This window comes from Siniperca chuatsi, linkage group LG1 (genome assembly GCF_020085105.1).
Source record: "Siniperca chuatsi isolate FFG_IHB_CAS linkage group LG1, ASM2008510v1, whole genome shotgun sequence".
Lineage (NCBI taxonomy): Eukaryota > Metazoa > Chordata > Actinopteri > Centrarchiformes > Sinipercidae > Siniperca > Siniperca chuatsi.
This window is the reverse complement of record NC_058042.1, coordinates 27,519,068-27,541,034: the sequence shown is the minus strand read 5'-3', so window position 1 is coordinate 27,541,034 and position 21,967 is coordinate 27,519,068. Positions and strand designations below refer to the sequence as shown.

General features: G+C 41.3%; 2 protein-coding genes across 3 annotated transcripts in view; one reads left to right on the top strand and one right to left on the bottom strand.

The window, feature by feature from the left end:
- The first annotated feature begins 96 nt into the window (after positions 1-96).
- On the top strand, positions 97-8,899 carry gpib (glucose-6-phosphate isomerase b). Its single transcript, XM_044171662.1, has 18 exons — positions 97-282; positions 551-641; positions 988-1,056; positions 1,369-1,488; positions 1,664-1,747; positions 1,907-2,053; positions 2,565-2,636; positions 2,726-2,770; positions 2,865-2,918; positions 3,618-3,678; positions 4,582-4,625; positions 4,752-4,904; positions 5,174-5,303; positions 5,479-5,555; positions 6,332-6,460; positions 6,785-6,860; positions 7,615-7,681; positions 8,456-8,899. The coding sequence occupies exons 1-18, from the start codon at positions 164-166 to the stop codon at positions 8,577-8,579; spliced, it is 1,662 nt and encodes a 553-aa protein (XP_044027597.1). The 5' UTR covers positions 97-163; the 3' UTR covers positions 8,580-8,899.
- Positions 8,900-17,958: 9,059 nt separating this feature from the next.
- LOC122864132 (WT1 interacting protein) overlaps positions 17,959-21,967 on the bottom strand; it is a 29,312-nt gene continuing 25,303 nt past the window's right edge. For both annotated transcript variants that reach the window (XM_044171301.1, XM_044171383.1), the window contains exon 8: positions 17,959-21,891. In XM_044171301.1, coding sequence (XP_044027236.1) covers positions 21,739-21,891 — 153 coding nt within the window. In that variant the 3' untranslated portion in view covers positions 17,959-21,738. The remainder of the gene's footprint in view (positions 21,892-21,967) is intronic.

Genomic DNA, 21,967 nt, shown 5'->3' with positions numbered 1-21,967 from the left:
ACAGCGTGGAGGTGGGACGTGCACAGGCCCTGAATATAGTGTAGGAGGGGCAAGTGTGGCTCTGGACTGGATGCCCTTCAAAAAGCTTTCCCTCTGACCTGCTCGGTCCCACTCAGCCAGGCCAGTTGAGCACAGCGGAGCACAGGCAGCCCCTCTGGACATCATGGGACTCACACAGGACCCCAACTTCCAAAAGCTGCAGGACTGGTACACAGCCCACGCCCTGACCCTCAACATGAGGCACATGTTTGAGGCTGACAAGGAGAGATTCAACAAGCTCAGGTATACATCCTATTAAAACTATTTTAATTGGGTAAAAATGCAGTATGCACAGCATCCCTGAACAGGATGTAGATATTTTGTATGTTTGTAATTTCGCATGATAATGCTCTGATGCATTCCTGCTGTACAACCGCGCAGCTTCATTACGTAATATTGAAAACTAGATGTCAAAGCACCACTCGATCACGGAATTTGTTTGGATATTGTGTTTGTTTTCAGCCACAATCTGTGCTGTTCAGGTCACTGATGTCTTTCTGTGTTTGGACAGCCTAACACTGAAAACTGAGGATGGAGACATTCTTCTGGATTACTCCAAGAATCTCATCACTGATGAAGTCATGAAGATGTTGGTTGATCTGGTAAATTCATTTCCATCTTAATTATCTGTGGCTTTTTAAATGCTAAAGTAGGTTTTCTCATTAGCTCCCTAATAATACAATTTGATCAAGAGCTGGCATGGGCAGCTGTAAGGTGGAAATCCCATCAGTCCTTGCAGCAAGCTGCAAGTGGGAGTCCATTCATCTGATACAGGCTTCATCTTGAGACAAAATATGTGTCTTTTTATGTACACAAGTTGAATGCATTGATTGGAGGGATTGGTCATCAATTTGAATCATAACCACAATATACCATTTCATTAATGACATGTACAGTTTGGATATTTTTCTGATGCTGTAAAGTATCAACATTTATTGTCCACTTCAGGCCAAGTCAAGAGGCATTGAAGCTGCCAGAGAGAAGATGTTCACTGGAGAGAAGATCAACTTCACTGAGGTGCTCACTGTTGACCAAATGTCAGCTGTAACTTGACTTGTGGTCGTGTTTCCCTCTTGACATTTATGCTGGTGGAGTGAAACAGCCACTGACACAGCATTTACACCATGTGACACAATGACTCTTGCACATAAGCTTGCTTTTGGCTTATTAAAAAATGGAACATTGAATACAGTGAATGCAACAGCTGAATAATCTTTAAGTCCTTGATCACCAACAGAATAAGCAGCCAACAGTAAAGGACCATTGCCACAGTGCTGGGTGTTAAGTGTGTCGGTGTGTGTTTTGTTTCCTGGTGCTGTGGATATGAAGGGCCGCGCTGTGCTCCACGTGGCTCTGAGGAACCGCTCCAACACTCCCATCACGGTTGATGGCAAGGATGTGATGCCAGACGTCAACAAAGTTCTTGAGAAGATGAAGGGCTTCTGTCATGTGAGTGGAAATGCAACAGCAGAAAGATGCAAAATCACAAAGCATGGCTGCACTGGAGTTTCCACATTTCACAGTATGAGTTTAATCATCCTGCTCACGAAGGTTTGATGCAGCTATCATCATTTTGCAGAGACATCTGGTTAATGTTTACGGTGAGTGTGTTTATCTGTTGCAGAGAGTTCGCAGCGGTGAGTGGAAGGGCTACACAGGAAAGGCCATCACAGATGTTGTCAATGTTGGCATCGGAGGATCTGACCTTGTGAGTGCAATTTATGGAAAGATGTATTTTTGATGCATTTCATTGCAAATTTTCAATGAGCCATCACATAATTGACAGATCACATAGTCATTCCTGTGAGCCGCCCAGTACAGCCACAGTCTGAATCTGAATTTGAACTTGAATTGATTTGAATTGCAGGGCCCCCTGATGGTGACTGAGGCCCTGAAGCCTTACTCGAAGGGTGGACCGCGTGTTTGGTTTGTGTCAAATATTGATGGAACGCACATCGCCAAAACCCTGGCACAGCTGAATGCTGAGACAACCCTCTTCATCATCGCATCCAAGGTAGCTGGTTGCACCAGATTGATATCTCACATCTGAAGAAAAAAGTGTCTTCTAATTCATATTCATGTTTACATAATCAGTTTGTAAAAAAAAATCTTTCATGGACGCACCAGTTGTAAATTAAGTTTCGATTCAAGCGGATGAATCTGGTTGTGCTGCACGCCATGAGATGCTCTTTCCAGGCAGTTGAGCCAATACGTCAGTTGACATTCATGTCTGAATGTCTTTCATATCAGCCTTCCAGGCTTGGCATGAGTGACATGGCAAGAACAGCAACAGCTAAAAGATTAACAACAGTTATTCCAAAATACTTACCTCATATTTAGTGGTAAATATCTTAAAGCACAGACACAGACAATGAGATTCTTTATTTTTCTGGTCTCTGTTGATGTGTCATTTTGTAATGAAACTCTCTTCTTCCTCTTTTGCAGCAGATCTATACCATGAATTTAGTTGCATTATATATGAACACTTGGTTATCTACGTATTTTGTCTAATTCTCCATTTAAAGACATTCACCACCCAAGAGACTATAACCAACGCTGAGTCGGCCAAAGCATGGTTCCTCGAACATGCCAAAGATGTGAGTATGCAGTGGGCTCAGACAGAGGCAGCATTTTGTTAGCTGGCCGATTGATATCTTTCAATCATATCCTCTCTATGTTTCAACAGAAAGCTGCTGTTGCCAAGCACTTTGTGGCCCTTTCCACAAATGGAGTAAGTCACAAAACACTATTTACAGGTTTAACCTTCTCTCTCTGTCCAGACGTCTGATCCTAACTGTCCTGCTTTTCTCTGTCTCCCCACTCAGCCCAAAGTGAAGGACTTCGGCATCGACACAGAGAATATGTTTGAGTTCTGGGATGTGAGTGCAAACTAAGCCTTAAAGCAGACTGTGTGCAGCAGGTCCTGTCTTCATCCACAGACTGTGATGGGGGCCGTAGGCAGCATCTATAAATAAGCTAGACTTTTGACCTGTGAAGTAGGTGGGACGGACGCTCTGGCCAGCAGCTGCTGGGTAATCAGAAGCCTCCTCTTCAGACTCAGTTATTATTGGTAGCGACCTTCTCTCTTGCAGAGGTTACTGTAAAGGCTGAGTTGCATCAAAGGTCAGGGAGCTGCATTTAGTTACATTGTTGGTATTTACACAGTAACAGCTATAATATGCCCTTTATGTCACAGAAAAAATGGCTGCCAATGTTTTACACTCATTACTTGTACAGAGTATACAGTATTTTCTGTCCCTAAGAGAGAGAAAAAAACTTGACTACTGAGACAGGACTTATGCAAAAGATCAAAAGCTAAATGATGAAGTGCTAAGTGTGTTGCTCATGTTAATGCTTATTAAAAACAGAAATATTTTTGTCCTGAGTGTACAGGTAGTACAACACAAAAATGTGTGGCTTATGTTTAATTACATTAATGTTCCTCTTGCAATTACCAGCGCCTTCTGTTGTGTACAAAGCTTGTTTTTCTCTTTGATGAAAAACCCACATTTTGCAAAGGAGTTTTGAATAAGGCATGGATATATTTTCAGTATTTTGTTTATTTTTGTTTATTTCAGTGGGTTGGTGGCCGTTTCTCCTTGTGGTCTGCAATTGGAATGGCCATTGCCCTGCACATTGGTATGTACAGTGAAAACACACATTTTGGCATTTTTTACAGCAACGCAAAACTAAATCATTTCAAGCCACTGTGTTTTGTATTTGAACATTTCTGACTTTGGCGCCTCCTAGTGGTATTCTCAAAAAAGACAGTGTGGCAGACAACAATACATCATCCCTCTAATTTCGATTAAGATGCTAGAATGACATAACAAGACTTAGAGTCTACAGCCCATGCTAGCGGCTCTGTTAGGTTGTACTTAGGCACAGCAGTGGTTTGAGTTAACGTCTGCATTCCAACATGCTCACAAAAATGTTTAAATGCTGATGATATGATGCAGGTTTAATGTCTGCCATGTTCACCATCTTAGTAGCGTGTTGGCATGCTGATATTTGCTAATTAGCACTAAACACTACAGTACAGCTGAGGCTGATGGGAATGTCATTAGTTCTGCAGGTAGGCCTATTTGGCTGTAAACCAAAGCACTGGACACAGAAATTTAGACTAGATGGTGGTGCAGGATAAAAAGTCAAGAGATCACCAAAGTTATTACAACCCATCCAATAATTGTTGAGACATTCAACGCAAAACCACAAATGTCAACCTCATGTCGGTGCTAGTGGAAAAGTATAAGGATCACCGAAGTCATTAGGATTCATCGTCTGGAAACCAGAATGTCTATGTTCCAAAATTTCATGGCAATTCCTCCAGTCTTACCAACCAACATTGCCATACCTAGAGCCACACCGCTAGCATGGCTAAAAATTCTACACACGGTAGCTTTAGTAAATTTATAGGAATTCGTCTCGCTGATATTGGTGACACACTGAAAATACAATAATCATTCCAAACAATCAGTTCAACTGTTAAATCAATAGTTTATTCAGTCAGTTAACATTTCTCACATCTCTTCTCCTCATCAGGCTTCGACAACTTTGAAAAGCTTCTTTCAGGAGCTCATTGGATGGTAGGTGCTTCTCCAACACCTTCAGTTCTCCACCTCTCTAGTGTAGAAAAACGATTCACATGAGCCTTCCCGGAGAGAAGATACAGAATACATGAATGTAAATTAGCATCCCTCCCTCTGCTGCAGGACAACCACTTCCGCACTGCTCCTCTGGATAAGAACGCCCCCGTCCTGCTGGCTCTGCTGGGCATCTGGTACATCAACTTCTTCCACGCTGAGACCCACGCCATGCTGCCTTATGATCAGTACATGCATCGCTTCACTGCCTACTTCCAACAGGTCAGCCCCCGAAATGCTCACAGGTTTCTGTCATAACATCCAAAAGAAAATCAAGTATTACTTTATATTATCAAAATAGTTATTGTATGAAAAGATCATTTTAAATGAGCTAGCTGAGGTTCCTCATCCTTCACATTGACCACAGAGAGAATGGCTTTGTGGATACAGTCGTGGTATGCATGGTGATATTAATACGGACTGTCTGTGTTAATAGTCCACACCCATCAGAGAGAATTTAACGCATGTGACAGTTTTGATTTGTTATCTAGGGTGACATGGAGTCAAATGGAAAGTACATCACTAACCATGGAGCACGTGTAAACTACCACACTGGGCCAATAGTGTGGGGAGAGCCCGGAACCAATGGACAGCATGCCTTCTACCAGCTCATCCATCAAGGTAACACCAAAGATCATCATTCAATTATAGCAACATGTAGTCGATTCTGCCGGTCAGAGTGTCTAGATTCTACCAGCCAAGTATTCTGTCATCCTTATCCTATCTTTACTGGTAGCGTGGGTTACTTTTGTGTACTAAATATGTCACTAATGCAGTCCAACTGTGTCCAACTCAGGAACACGCATGGTGCCTTCTGACTTCCTGATCCCAGCTCAGTCACAGCATCCCATCAGAGACAACCTGCACCACAAGGTATCACTGTGTTAGAGGAATTCTTCATCTGAAGCAGTGCACTGAATGGGTAGAGACCAGCAGTATATAATAGAGTATACCCGTTGATATGATGATCTTTGATGATGATCCTTGTTGTAGGCAAGTTTGTTTAACCAAGTACTGGTTGAACGCTAGATGATGCAAACATTTTATGTTACAGTTTTATTACAGTTATTTATTCACAGTATGAATTCAAGATATAGTTTGTCACATTCCCTAAATTATCGCACAGACCACAAAACATCTACTTGTGACCTCTGAGGAATTTTGAGCCCAAAATTGTGAAACAGTGATCTAAGCTACCGCTGCAGTGGTGTGCCATTAGTGTGTGTATTAATTGCCTGGAAAACCTGAGGAATACATATTTTTGAGAGATCATCCTTAAAGGTCAAACATTCTTCCACCACAAGAGCCAGCTGGAGTAAAAGACACTGAACCTCTATGTGCTCCAAGAGTGTCAATTGGACTTCCTCAGAGCTCAAACCCCTTTGCTGACAGCTGTAATTGAATATGTATTCGTAGGCAAATGCATGGAGAACTCAACAATGAGGAAATTCACACTGTAACAAAGTGAAAAGATGATAAATCGTTTTTGCAACAAAAACTACATATTGTCGTAGTCAATCCGCTACAGTTCTGAAGCCAATATGTCAACGTATTAGAGAACAACACAGGGACTACTGGCTTGCATCTTTATCACTCACTGTAAAACATACATTGTACTGTATCTGAAGGTGTGTTTGATGTGGCTGTAGATCCTGCTGGCCAACTTCCTGGCCCAGACAGAAGCTCTGATGAAGGGTAAGACCACAGAGGAGGCCAGGAAGGAGCTGGAGGCCAGCGGCCTGAGTGGAGAGGCTCTGGAGAAAATCCTTCCACACAAAGTAAGTTAAATCAAAGAAAAAATGATTGACTATAGAGAATGAACACCCTGTGATCAGCAGCTCTCATAACAATGACAACAAACTTAAACCTGAATTTGCGAAGAGGCAGTCAATTCATGTTACTTGTACTAAAAGAATCATGCTTGATATGAGGAAGTGCTAAGGGCAGACCATAGTAAGTACCAGGACTGAGAAAGCATAGGAGATAGTGCCCCCCAGTGACCAGGAATAAACATAGCAATCCAGACCTTATTAAGAGCATTTGTGATGATGGCATGCACAACATGGTCTGTGTTATGACATATTTCTACTTGTTTAACCCAGGTATTCCAAGGAAACAGGCCAACCAACTCAATCATCTTCAAGAAACTGAGCCCATACACACTTGGAGCACTTATAGGTGAGAGCAAACAATGTTTCTCGTGACTTACAGCCGCTGAGATCAAAATGAAGCCCATGAATGAAATAGTGCAGTACTGTTATTGTTAGTGGTTGTAGAGGTAGTTTTATTTTGTTTATTTGGATCTTTTGTAGCTCAAGTATGAAAGTCTATAGAAAAACTATACAGCACACTCATTATATATGTACATGATTATAGATACCTGCACACACACACTCGGTTACCATGTGTATGTCATAGTTACACACACATTTCACACACACAAACACATCCGTATTCAGTATATCTAAACCAAGCACGAATACAGAGTATGTTAACAGCCACAGTCAGAACTTACACTCTACAGTTATATTATACATGTTAAAAACACATTATTGAAAATGAATTTGGCTGTCTACCCATTCCACGTTTTATCCATTGTAATACATATTGCACAGCAAAAGCTGATATGACTATAAATTATACTATGAGATGCCTTTAAGAACATCCTCTTAAAGGCATAGTAGTAACAGTAATGATCCCATATTGCTACAATTTACAGATGAGATTCAGTCGGGACGACGCACACTGTTGCATAGTAACAGTCAGTCTGTTTGTACTTGGGACGCCAAACTAACAGAACAGGTTACATTATGTACAGCTCCTTTGTGTTACCTCTGAAATCCCATTTAATTAAAAACAAACAACCACTTAACCCTCTCTATTGTCTTTTTTGTTGTTGTTGTGATAATGAGTCTTCTGTCTTGTTTTACAGCGATGTATGAGCACAAGATCTTCATCCAGGGTGCAATGTGGGAGATCAACAGTTTTGACCAGTGGGGGTGAGACAGTTTTTACTATACACATACTATACACTACACACATACACTTAATAAACTGTGGTTTTATTGAGCAGCTTTCATTTCGTAACACCTTAACAAGCAGCGGCCTGCCATCATTACATACTACATGCTGTTTAGCCAAGATTTGTTAAAACCCCACAGAACTCTATTTTGAATTCTAGTGGAGTTTCCAAGCTTTCCAAAAATACTAAATATGTCAGGCTGAAGTTTGGGGAAATTTGTAAAATTATCTAGAAAATTTCCATCTGATGGAATGGTGCAGCCATAAAATCAGGGAGTCTTGGGTTTGAATATTTCACTCAGCATAAGCATCATATAGCTTCAATGAAGAGTTGGAACAAACGAATACCGAATATATGTGATACTGTCAGAAAATGTGGAATATGATTATTTTGAAGAAATAAAAGGGGGAAACTGGATGTTAAGGGGTTAATGAGTGTGACTGTGTATCAGGGAGTTGGTGAAAAGGAGCAGAACTTTTTCAGCATGCATAAGGATTGCTGAAAAATCCATGACTTGCATTTACCCTACTTTTTCTTCTATTTTGGTACAATTATGGCCCTCAGCTTGGAAGTCATCTCTAAAATGAGCATTTGGAAAAAAATTGGGACACAGAAAGACACTGAAAGCTCACAGTGTTAATGTGGCTGGAATTTCCTGTTTTTGATTAAACCCTTCATATGTTCTTCAAGCATCCACATCACTGAACCCATCGTCTCTCTTCTGTTTGTGTCCGCCCCCCCGCTTTATTAGAGTCGAACTGGGCAAACAGCTCGCAAAGAAGATCGAGCCTGAGCTCAAGGATACTGCAGAGGTCCACTCCCACGACTCCTCCACCAACGGACTCATCAACTTCCTCAAGAAAAACTTTGCCTGAGTCGAGTCCTCCCCAACAACTTCCACTTTACTCCACATCATTATCCATCTCATCAGCTCATGAGCTGCATGGACAGGAGACTCGCAGAGGCAGCTGGTCACTCCCACGCAGTCGAGCTGAAGCACTCTGTATGTTTTTACTCTCATTATGAATATTGTGACTGTCTACAGTGCTGTCTTTTCTATGTGTGTTCGTTCACCACTGTGACGGGAAAAAAGCCTTTTGTATTAGAGTATTGCGGAAGGCAGAGTGAAATATGCTCTCGCTGTCTCTCCACTGTCACATTTAGTTTCTGGAATAAATATCTTTACACAATGTCAGTTTCAGTGTCAGTCACACCTAATGTACTGTAATAATGTGCATTAAAGTGCTGCTAAGAAAATCATGCATTCTCTCAACCTAATGAGCATGTGAAAGCAACATATCACTAGATGGCATCAGAGTGCCAAATTTATTCAATGGGAGCAAATCAACCACCCAGTAATCTACCATTTATTCTGTGGAACAAAGGGCCGAAGGTCATTGCATCTGCACTGTTCCTCCCCACAAATCCCCAGACTCCACAGCATCCATTTACAGAGAAAAACAAACAGCTGGACTACGCAGCATCTGCACTGCCAGCCACTCTTCACTGGCACTATATTTAAACATCATTAAACTTAATTTGCTTCATGTTTCAATATTGTGCACCAAGATTTCCCTGTGAATTTCTCCTGTTAACCCCAAATCACATATAATAATGGTATGAGAGACAACATCTCACACAATACATCATGTGATGCTGTTAACCACGATGGACTAACAAGATAAAATAGATTTCATTATGTTTCGTTCTCCTCATACTCACTGCCGTGGGTACAATTACAGAGTGTGTATGAGGACAAACAGAAAGTTAAAAAAAAAATTCCTAGACCCCCAGACACTGCTGGGTTTTCAATGCTGTTGCCAGGCAACAATACTTTACTTCAAATCTAACTTGTTCTTTTTATCTCCGGCTCTGAAACAAGATACAGAAGAAAGTGAGTTTGACTGAGGATAGAAAACCCTCCTCATTGTCATTTTCAGGATGCTGAAAATAATTAATAGAATTCTCTTCGGTTGCTAATGTCCAAAAAATACACGTTTTTGACTATTCTAGAGAAACACTTTGCAAATTGTGTCACATTTCAGAATGAGACTTGTTTATAGAGGACTGTCAGCTGAGTCATGGATATACACTTACAGCTACTGATATCAGCTGGAACGCACTGCTGAGTTATGACTCTGATTCAAACTATTTAAGCCAGGTGCAATAGGTGGAAATAAACAAGCATCCAGTCAACATGAGGAAATAAGTGATTTGGCCCAGGCTTAGTACATTGGAGAGCAGAATCAAATAGCAGCATGAAGGCATGAAAAAGGTTGTGTGTGCGTTCCTGAGATGTTTGTTGAACAATGGCGCTGCATACCCTCACATTCCACTTCACGGTTTATTGGTTGGGCCTGTCAGTCATTTTTTTTTTCTCTCAAGCCGGTTAAAGAGCTGCCCTCCTGGCTCAACCAGGGTCGCAACCTGCCCCAGTACGGTGGTTGCCATGGCGACGTCACCCCCTGCCACTTTCGACTGTGCAGTCCCACGTTCATGGCGGTGTCAGACGAAGGGTTGGAGCAGGGTTTGGGATTCTTCTGGACTGACTAAGTAGGCTATACCACCAAGCTCTCGTGCTACAGCTCGTTTAAACATCTTCTGAGAGGCATGTTCTCCACGCATTTGTATCATTGGTATTCATCATGAGCCACAGTGCTGGAAGCAGTTTGAGGGTCAGCATCCTTGCATGTAAACAAGCTCGGACACTCGGCCTAAGAGGAGAAGAACAGGTTTGGAGACAGTCTTGATTCTCGCTTGAACTTCACTGGAATGCTTTTAATGTGCATGACCTTAAGGGAGCGTATTCTCTTGGGCTAAACATTAGTTCTGCAAACACATGACCCCACCACCCCCCACCCGCCCAACACACTTATACCACATTTCAAATCCAGTGGATGCTCCCTTTTAAGTTCCCTGTCTGTAGTCTGAGGCTGCCATTGACAGCAGTGACACAGAAACCCTGCGGGCTGTAAAAAAAAAAAAAAAAAAGCCATCAAGTCAAGGCTAGCCTCATTTTTCCCACGACTACTAGAGTTATATAAAGATTAACTTAAGTACATGGGCAGAGCCTGTCATGCTGCAGCATAGGAAGCCAGCAGTCCCATGAGGCTGCAGGGAGCTCCAGCTGACCCCTTGTTTTTCAGGCTCCATGTCCTCCCCTAAATAAGTTTCTTCAGATCCCCAGCTGAGTCCATCTTTAAATGAATTGCTTTTGGGGTCCACATGGAAAGCACAACACACCAAACCTCCTCACAATATGATCTGAGTTTATAGTTCCCATGTTATTGCACATCTACTGTATGTGACCACCTGGTGAAGGGAAAAAATGAAGCAGTGCGGTTCTCACTTGCAAAATATTCTTAAGCGAGAAAAACTCCATAAAAATATAAAATATCACATGAAAATATTTGCATGCTCCGTATCTGAAAGATTTCTCTGAGATATCTTTGACCTCACAGAGCAGTCAGAGGTTTCTTTCAGCGGTTCATCTCTGCCAAACTACCAGACAGCTGGGCTTGTTTGTCCTCCTCGGAAGCCTCTAGGTCAGTTATCTGGTTGTCTGTGTAGGCTTTTGAATACTGCACCCATTGTAAGGATTTATTTTTTTTGGTCTCCACTGCCTCTCCTGAATCCACAGATATACACATGTACTGACCGACATCTGGCTCTTATTCAGCATCACAGTGTGAGAGATTTAACAGAAGAAAAAAAAACAGAAGAAGAATTCCCACTCTGATTTCAGCTTCTGTTGGTCTGCTGGTGATACAGCATGTCATAATGTTCACAGTGACAGTTGATATCTCACATTTTTTAGATCAAGGCTGTTTCTGATTGGGATGACATATTTGGTGCCAAGCAGGCCCGACTGTGGAGGTGAGACAAATTCTTTTAACCTTCGCAGTTGTTTAAGGCTGTATCATGGAAGTGACTCAGTTCAGTATTAACGGAATAAAATATTTTTTCTCCAAGGGCAATAGAATAATTTATTCCGTCTTGAATCACTCACCTCAGCACTGTTTCTTTTTTAAAGATTTTTGCCTTTATTTGATAGTGACAGCTGCAGAAAGAGGCAGGAAAGGCAGGAGAGAGAGAGAGAGGGGATGACATGCAGCAAAGAGCCTGTGCCGCTGCGGCAAGGACTCAACTTTAATGGTACGCACTCTACCAGGTGAGCTACCGGGGCACCCTTGTACTGTTTCGTTTGACAAAAAATGGACGATTGGTGTAGTATATACAGCACCTGAATGGTTTGTTATGGCTGAAAGGAACAGTTTCAATTCAGCTTAACTTAACCCTACAGTAGCAACCGCACCACACACTGCTAAACTTCAATAATGAAGGGGAATACTTAGGAAAAGCAACTTTTTGGTTACTTTTGGGTAATATTGCACTTCCATAAAGTTGGGCGACTCACAGGAGACATACTAAAACAAGTCAAAATCGAAGCAGTAGAGGTAATAGTAATGGGGTCAAATTCCAAAAATTATGGATCCTGCATTTCCCATGATGTCTTTCAAACCCCTTTAAAGTGTCACTTTATCCAAATCCAGCATGGCTGGTGGTATCCAGATAGTTTCGGATTTATTGTCCAAGCTTTTGAGATAACACCAGTCTGTCAGTCCAGTCTCAGTCTGCCGCCCTGGTAGTCCATAGGTTAAAGGGGAACTCCACCGATTTTACACATCAAAGTGAGTTTAAGGGTCTCGGGGCGTATAACTGCATGTGTGAAAAAAGTTGTATAAAGCCTTTTCTGGCTACAGATGGAGCTGCGCAAAATCGACTCGAGGCTAGCTTAGCCGCTACTAGCATAACACACCTCAATCTCCAACAGAAGAGTCAGAGGTCAGGTTGCCTTGTGGGTAATGTAAGGTTGTGACAAGAAAGAAGAAAGCATGCAATAAAAAAGACGCTATCTCAGGTTCTGCTGGAATCATTTTGATACTTTTTAAAAAAACTGTCCATCGTGAATCCGACAATGTTATAGGAGCGCAATGTTAAATCGGTGCAGTACTCTTTTAAGGCGCCGACCGTGAACCGCCCCGGACCTCTCTCTCCCTTCATGTACTTAAGATTAGCTGAAGTACATGGGCAGAGCTCGTCATGCATAGGAAGAATAGGAAGCGTAGGAAGCCAGCTGTCCCATGAAGCTGCAGGGAGCTTCAGCTGACCCCTTGTTGTTTAGGCTCCATGTCCTCCCCTAAATAAGTTTTTAAAAAATCAATGGGGCTTCTCTTTCATCCCTCAACGTGATGTGTATGCTATGTATCACAGAGCAGACTTTTAATTGAAAATGGCATGCTGGATTGCTAAAAACTCTGCTGTATGATGAGTGAAGAATTGGACAAGGGTAGCAAACAGGAGGCTGAAATTTTTGTTACAGGAAGGGGACAAGGTGTCAGTAACCAAGGATTCAGACTGTATGAGGTAATCCTGTGGCGAGCATATTTTCACTCATTTCCTGGCAGTGGAAGGACCTGTGCGCTCTAGAGGGAAGGTGGTCTTTTGTGCCGTGTAACAGAGCTCACCTCACAGCGGATCCCCTGGGGCTCCGCTACCTCTGCACACACACACACACACACACACAGCTCCCTGAGTCACAGGGTGGAACCCTCACACACATAAAGGGCGCTTTGTGCCCCAACCCATGGAGCTGACAACCAACACCAGAGAGCTCCTCACACTGAACACCACTGTTCAGCTAACAGGAGAGCTCAGTAAGTGGGCAGACAGTGCTTTTATGTACACCCACGCAAAATGTAGCTACATCTCTAACTATCTGTGTATCAGTGGCTTATAAATACAGCTGTACCTACTGTAATTGAAACTTGAGACTAAAAGGGTGATAGGGGTCTGGATTTTCTTTTTCAGTTTTTATCCTCAGTGCAGCTGCAGGAACTGTAAAAGTCCCCTTTCCCCATTTTCCCTTTTTCTCTCTTTTTGAATACAGTCATATCTATCCGTAAGCCTGTCTCTCAACCAAGTATTTCCCGTAACTGAAAAGAGAGGATGACTTGATTTCATACCCTCTTGGGGATTGCGCCAGGCAGCAGTAATTCAGCAGTAAAAAATGGGATTTTTACTTCGACTGAAACCCACCCACTCACCTGCAGGATCTCCAGAGAGATGACACCAGCACTGCATGTTCCTGTATTTTCAATCCTTCCAACCAACCTCACACAGAGGCATCATTATGCTATAATCAACAGTTTTATAATAACAGTGGTTTAAATAACTAATGTCAAAGGGGTCCTGTTATGTAGGAGGTTCAGAATGTTATGTAGACTATCATCATGGCCATCTGATCAGAACGCATAGAATAAAGCCAGGAAAATTCAGTCCTCTGAACAAAGGTTTATTTTCTCGATAAACACAAAGAAAACACATTCAGGAACTTAAAGGGAGGACAAACACACAGGCAGAACTGCCACCCTATGCGAAAGGGAAAAAGTAAGGGATAGAAAGGGAGTGCAGTCTTTAAATAGGGAGTGATCAGGTGAACTCAATCAGGTAAATGAGGCAGTCAGTGATGAAGAAAGGGGAGGAAAGGAAGTGAGGTAAAGGATATGAGGTAGATGAAGAAAGGAAGACCAAAATAAAAGAATATAGGGATCTTTGCTACAGGTCTCTTGTAATGATGAACCCACAGAGAATTATCACTCAACTCTGCAGTTCCCCTCAGCTCCACTGAGCATTTTACCGCCTTTCAGTTCATTGTTTTGGTTAATATTCACGTCAGCGTCGTTTTCAGCCTCGGCAGGCAGATTTTTCCACAGAACACCAACATGGAAATGTTGGCAGAGATTAAAAATGCTAAACGATTTTCTTCACACCTCCTCGGGCCTCTTCATTGTTCCACAGTTTAGACTGTTTCGTCACTGTGACCTGCTGTACTGGGGTACAACCTTCCTCAGAGTCTAAAGCCACTGCAATTCCAGGTGGGTCTGAAGTTCTCCGCCTGCTTTTGTTTTCTTCTGTTGAGATTGTTTTGTTTTGTGAATAATTTTCAACTTCCCTGTGTTTTACTGTCTGCCTCGTCAGTGAGGTTAAGACATAATATAATCTTAATTACTTTGCCTGATTACGTAACGACCAAAGGTATTTCATGGAGATGCGATCAAGAAAGCCTCAATTATTTATAGTACGGCTACATTTATGAAGTGAAACACACTTAAAGAATATGAAAAAAATCAATAGGGCTTCTCTTTCATCCCTCAACGTGATGTGATGACATCTTGTAGGCTCTTGTAGAGATGTGATTTATTCAGTTTAAGGGTTCGAAGGAAGATTCACACTTTCATATTTGACATTAGGAGGAGAAGTCCTGTAATCAACCTACTTTATGTGCCAATTAGCCCAAATGTTGTACAATACAGCACCACATGGGTGCAGTTTCAACAGCCTGCTTTACTCAAGGTGTAAAAACTAAAGAGCAGTTTAAAGTCCATCATCCAATGAAACAGGAACAGGAGACAACTTTAATACTGTGAATTAAGTTACATTTGCACAAATCTCTCATTCTAAACATTTCTGCATCTCAACCTCAGGGGTTTTGTCAGCATGAGTCCAAAATCATTTATGACGTAAAATTAAAGACAGTATTTGTCATTCTAAATGCATAGTAACTTATTACATTCCATGGTTGACTTGAGGCTTATTTTTTTCACTTTTGTAACTAAAAAGCTTAACAAATTCCATGGATATCCCCACAGTATCAGTTTATCATGCCTGTGTGGCATTTCCAGAAATGTTTATGTGTTGGAGCAGTTTACCAAAAGAGTCACTACCAAGGGAACTGACTCGTCTGTGACTGTGTTTCCGCTGGCTGCTCTGTATCTTCTCATACTATCATGTATAAATTCATGTTTGTCAATTGTTGCTAGCTTGTCTCTTTTTCTTTATAGTTTTTAAACTTTTGTGGATAAAGGGTTTCTGATGGTCTTATCTTTTCCAGCCTTCAGATTATCTGACCTGCAGAGTGCAGGGCTGCGTCCCAGGAGTGAGAGTCCATCACATGACATGCTACAAGGTTGCGTGCATGGAAGTAATTATGGAACAGTATTTTACTAACTGTGGACAACACCGACCCCAAGCACATATTTAATGTAGCTAATGATTATTTGTGGGAGTTTGTGTTGTTCCCATTGGGAGTCTGATGTTGTAGTTTTAAATTAACCATTTTTTTCATATTGTGGGTGTTATGAAGCCTTTTGAGACAGTTGGCTGTCATTAACTGCTAAAAAAAACTTGACTGGAGCGAACTTTAATTTCTAAAACAGCAACATTAAAGGCAAGCAAAATTAAAGATGATCATATTAGGGAGACATGTCAGCAGAAGACACAAGAGCTACAGAGAAACAGAAGTGTGCAGTTAGAGTGAGTAGAGGAGATGGGATATGACTGCTTATAAAAGTGATTTTTTTACCTTTTAACTAGAAAATTAAAGATCCAATAGAAAGGCTGGGCAACAACATGAGATCTCTATCTGAGTCTCATCTACATCCCAAGTGGAGTCTAAACTCAGCTTTTCACTCAATCAATATAACATGTGTCTACAATGTTTTTTTCTACTTTAACAACATTACCATGGTTAGCAGCAACATAACTCCTACAGTAAGTACTTCACCACCACTGCTTTTCATTTCAAATGAATAGTGCTAGTGGAAAGAATAAATAGAAAAACAAAATGTAATTATTTTTCTTTTGATTACTGTTAAAATGTTGCATTGTATTGCGAGTCATTACAGTGGTATAAATTGTGGTTTAATGAATGCTTTCCAGCACTATAGTATTACTGTAGCTTACTGTATTTTAGGTGATTACTGTAAGATTAAAAGTGAAATATCTCCGGTTTGGTGTCTTGAATAAAAAAACTTTCTGGTTGATACAGAAAATAAAAAACATGATGCAGTGAAGTACAATTAGAATCATCATTTTGCCTAGTATGAATATAAGATTTACCATAGTGTAAAGCCAGCGTCTAGACTCTAATCTCTATATTTACAGTAGTGCATTATATTCAACAAATAAAAATAAAGTTCTCAAAAGTCACTCTTACTCTACATTATTTCAAATACTGACTTCTAACTGTATTCATTGCTATATGTAAATGTTTAAGGAAATGAACACTGCTTACCCTGTTTTCATGAGAATTAGCCTAGTTACTGTTTGAAAGCATTATTTGATAATGATCATTTTATTGCAGCAATGATTAAAAGAATAGTTTGACATTTTAGCAAATACACTTATTTGCTTTCTTGATGAGAGTTAAATGAGACCACTCTCATATTCTTACAGTAAACATGAAGCTACAGTAGCTGGTTAGCTTAGCTTAGCACAAAGACTGGAAACAGGGGGAAACAGCTAGCCTGGCTCTGTCCAAAAGTAACAAAATCAGCCTCAGCACCTCTATAACTCACTAATTAACACGCTGTATCTTGTTTGTTCACCCCCTTACAAAAACATAAGTTTAAAAACACAAGTTTTAAGGTGGGTTAAACTAAGCTAACCGGCTGCTGGCTTCAGCTTCATACTTAGTGTACAGATGTGAGAGTGGAATAAGCATTTTGCTAAGTGAAACTCTGTTGTGAAAACTGAGTCAAAGCAAATGTAAAATACTGTAATAGAACCAACCACTTAAACTCCTTTGGAGAATACACACGTCCAATGTATTCCTGGTCCAAAACTGTCCATGTTGCCATGTTTAGCTGTGACGTGTGTCTATTCTGTTATGAACCATACAGCTGTGATTTTACTGCATTCTGTCCTCAAAGACACTTTAAAGATAGTTATAGGGCTCAATGCAAACGTTTTTTTTTTTTTAAAAACCATCTCCATGTGTAATATTTAGAACATATTTCATTCAGTATCATAATGTCATTGATACAATCCTTTCTGTAATTACAGCCTGTCAATTGCAAACATCTGACAATTTTAGTAAAACTAGGAGAAATTGTTATTAATATTCTATATACAGTTAAATTTCTGCATATCTAAAATATGTGAAATTTGCGTTTTAGAGTGACATCATTCAATGTTGAGTGCCGAAGACTTCCAAAATACAACCAATCATAAAGGATGTATGTGAAGAAAATTCTTTATGGTGAAACGGTTTGTTTAATGTCAGCAGTATTTTGTAACTGGGTGTAGTGCTGTTGTGGCAGATTTCATACTGTACAAAAACCATAACTCTTGATTTGCTAAACATGACAAAAACAAACAACAAACAGCAAAATAAAAGAAAAAAAAACAGACTTTTTTTGTAGTTAGCTACAAAACCACTTTATTGAAAAAGCAGATTATGTCATCTACAGTTAAATGATACGTCCCGATTTTTAATACATTAAATAACTTTAGACTTTTTCATGTTTAGATAAATAGATCTAGTTTCATTTTTTTTATGAACCATCTAGGTAATCAAAACACTTAGCGATACAAAAGATGTGTGACAGGTGTCGAGATGTGCTTGTTGGAACTACCAGTAGGAGAAGAAGTCTTCTCTTTCCAAGTGATTTTTGACAGAAAAATAAAATAAAAAACTAGCCTCTTTATGTACAGGGTAACTAGCTGTGTGCTATGCAATAGAAACTGAAGTAATACTTTTAAAAGAGGTGAATTAAGACATCTTTAAAAGGGGATACACTCTGATGTGTTACGTTTTTTTCTTGGGGGTTGATATTGTGCAGACAAGTTCAAAAAACGCCTCATTCTTCAAGTATGGCACACATTACTTGACCAGAACCCTTGTACAAAGTTGAGGTTAATCAAATGACAAGGGGAATGTCTCACATATGCAGTCCTTTTCTTTTCTGCTTTTACAAATATACAAACGGGAGGAGAACAAACACTAATCATTATTACATTCGAATGAATCTCATTACATCAGGTTATATTAGAAAGCCCTTTCTGCCTGTGGTGACCCCTGCCTTCAGTCTTTGCTTCAGTCCCTGTTTTTGACACATTCAGTAGTATTTATTCAGACCTGCGTGCACAGTAATAGAGTATGAATAAGAGCTGAGCCAGTGTTTGCATATAATAGTAGGCGGCATTTTATTCTCATTTGAATACCAGATGGGTGGAGTTTGCTACAGTCAGAGGATGATATATCAGCTCCTGGAACATTTAGTGGAACATGTGTAAACCCCACCGATATGGTACTAGACAGAGGTTCAAACAAACACCAAGAATTAGACACAAACATCTGGGAAAAAGGTATGTGATGAACAAACGCAGTCATCGAAATCATCACTGGGTTACAACAGAGAGAGCAGGGGTCATTGTGTTGGATGCTGCGCAGCCCTGCAAACACAGTGAGGTGCGTGTGCCATGGCCCTGCCACTAGTACACACACACACACACGCACACACACACACTTTAGACATTCACACAATTTGCTCATATTTGACATAAGCACACGTAGTTGGGGTTTATCTGCATAAATGTGCAGACGCTCAGATTTTTTGTTCCCTAAAATATCTTGAATTCTGACTTACAACTTTTCGTGTACAAGGAAGGATCTATTGAGTGCCACTCCGAAAAAACTCATTGATGACAGTAACCAAGTCGGGAGGGGTGAGACTATTTCTTCCAGCACCGCCATAGCTCAAGTGTTTTTGTCTCATGTAGTTTTTGTTTGTTATACACACACACACACACACACACACACACACACACACACACAGGACTCACTGCAACACATACATGCAAGCGCCTGGGACTAGCAAGGGAAACGTGGGGGGACTCCCATAAAAACGCGGGTGGGACCAGCAGCTCCGGGTTTTTCAGGGACGTCCTCCCAAAACACAACAGCAGACTGCGAGACACACAAACACACCTGTTCTGTCTTAAGGCATGCAGACATGTGGAAGTTCATCGTAGTAACACACTATGTTCTCAGTGCTCATATGACAAAAACCAGTGTCTGGAAAACATATCAGGAAACAGTGTCCTGAACAGACCTGGAGCAAAAGGTATTTGCAAATAATCATTCAATTTGTTTCATTCCTCTTTGAGTACCAGACGGGCCAGACGCCGCATTCTGTCAGGGCAGGTGTCAGTGACAGAAAATTACTTTGACTTTAGGCTCCTCTCTGGAGGAAAGTAGCTACTAGGTGTTCAGAAAATCATCAACAAATGCTTGTGAACACTGTTTTAGCATGGAAAATTATATATATTTCATAAGTATACATAAGGAATAGGTATAAGTTCATTCATTTTTAGTGCAGATCTTTATCCCTCTGATGAGGTGCTTTATGCACACATGTTGTCTATTTGTTTCACAACTACTAGCACTTTCTATCATTTTTTATACAATTGTTTAGCCAAATCTTTTCCAAATGCATTTTCATAGCTGATACCACCATATCGCTGTAAGACAATCTTTATAAACGTTTGCATTTTCTCTATCATGAGCTGACATCTGATTTCTATGATGACTGCTGAGTGTCTTTTAGAGTTCCAGCAAAGGGCCTAAATCTTTGTATTTAAAGACCAATTTTAGCTAAGCTGTCAGATTTGAAGATTAAGCTTAAATCTTAATCTTAGAGCTCTGTGTGACAACTTGGCAAAATACTGGCAACCCTTGACAGAAGGTCAGAATGTGCAATTCTGGAAGGTCTAAAGTTAAAGTACGTAAATGCATTGTTACATTTAGTTCCAACACTGGCACTGGCTAGTTCAATTACTGCTTCATTTAAGGCCATGTGCTGGAGACGTAAACCAGTTCAGCTTGTATGTTTAAAACACAGAGTGCTGACATCAATTCTAACACAAATATAGTCAAATCATTTTTCAAGTCACTTTTACTTTTTAGTAACTTGTATTTACAATAAATACACTGCTTAAAGTTTAACAAAAGAAGGTGAGGTATGCAGAAATGTCTGACTGTTAGTGTGTGTTACAGCTGTCTATATGCAGTCCGAAAGGAACACATTTGTTGCCAAAACTTGAATTAGGCATTAAACACTTGGTACTCAAAGTGGAATAAAATAATTGAAGCCAAATGCTATTTGAGCCAGGTATGTGACCCACTGACAGACATGAAGAGAGATGACTGCGCGACAGACAGCGTGTTTCACTTCTGAATCTATCGCGAGCGCAGCAACAGAAAAAACGAGAATCTACATCTATGATCTTACGTGGAAAACATCTGCAAAATATATATTCATATATAAAAGACAATCTATGTGCATCTAAAATTTTCTTTTTCTGTCATAATATAATCATTAATTAAGACACTGCTTGTGAATCTCTCGAGGTCTCGTCTAAGACTTCTAAGTGGAATGTCAGTCAGTCCTCTGGGCTTGTGGTGCTACGGTGCATCTGTTATTTCGGGGTGGTGCAGGGTGAGGAGCGATGAGTTAATAGTTTTTCTCACAGCCCTGTGTCATGATGCCGGGTGTCCTTTGCATAGCCTTTAGCAGGACTCCATTTCAGTGTTAGAAGCTGCACAGAGAGAGCCCGCTCTGAAGGCACAGCATGCCCACCCTGGGGTCTGTCCGGTCCAGCCAGCACTGGAATGTAATGGCTCGTTCCCTGGCCTTCCTGACGCTGACATCAGCAGCGCTCTCTAGACGCGACAGCACCGAATCCACCGTGGTAAACCGCTTCAGTCAGAGCACAGGAATGAAAAACATGGAAAGGAAGAGAGGGAAGCAGGGAGAGAGACCAGTTGGGCGTTCTCTCCTCCGATCCAAAAGCCCTCTCTTTGATCAATGTGCAGGGGTCAGGAGGTGTGACGTCACCAGGGCCCTCTGGGTGAGCCGGCATGTTGGCTTTCAGGGTTCAGGCATCCCAGGGGAAAGGGGAGGAAAGGACCACAGATGGAGGAGGAGACCTGTCATGTGACTGCAGGGCTTGTGGTGGGAGCTGCACTGTGTGTGTTAGTCCACAGCCCGGCCGTCCACTTGAGGACAGGGGCCGTAGCTCAGAGGCTTCCCTGGAACTGCTGGAGGGGGCGCAGGCCCCCCCCCCCACTGCTGGTGTCTCGGATCACCTGGGAGGCAGGGCTTGGTTGCTACCCGCCCTCCTCCCCCCTCACAGCTCTGTGACATGGAGGGGGTAGCTGGGGGGCAGGTGGGCCGGCACCTGCGACTGGAGCCGGTGGATGTGGCAGCCGTGGCAGAGCAGGTGGCCTTCCAGTGGATAACAGCGGTGGCCCTCCTCGTCATTTAGCTGGAGACCACAGTCCTGAAAGGGTGACATAAAGACAGAAACATGAACACACCACGAAGACGATAACTAAACTCAGATTTGTGTGTGTTTT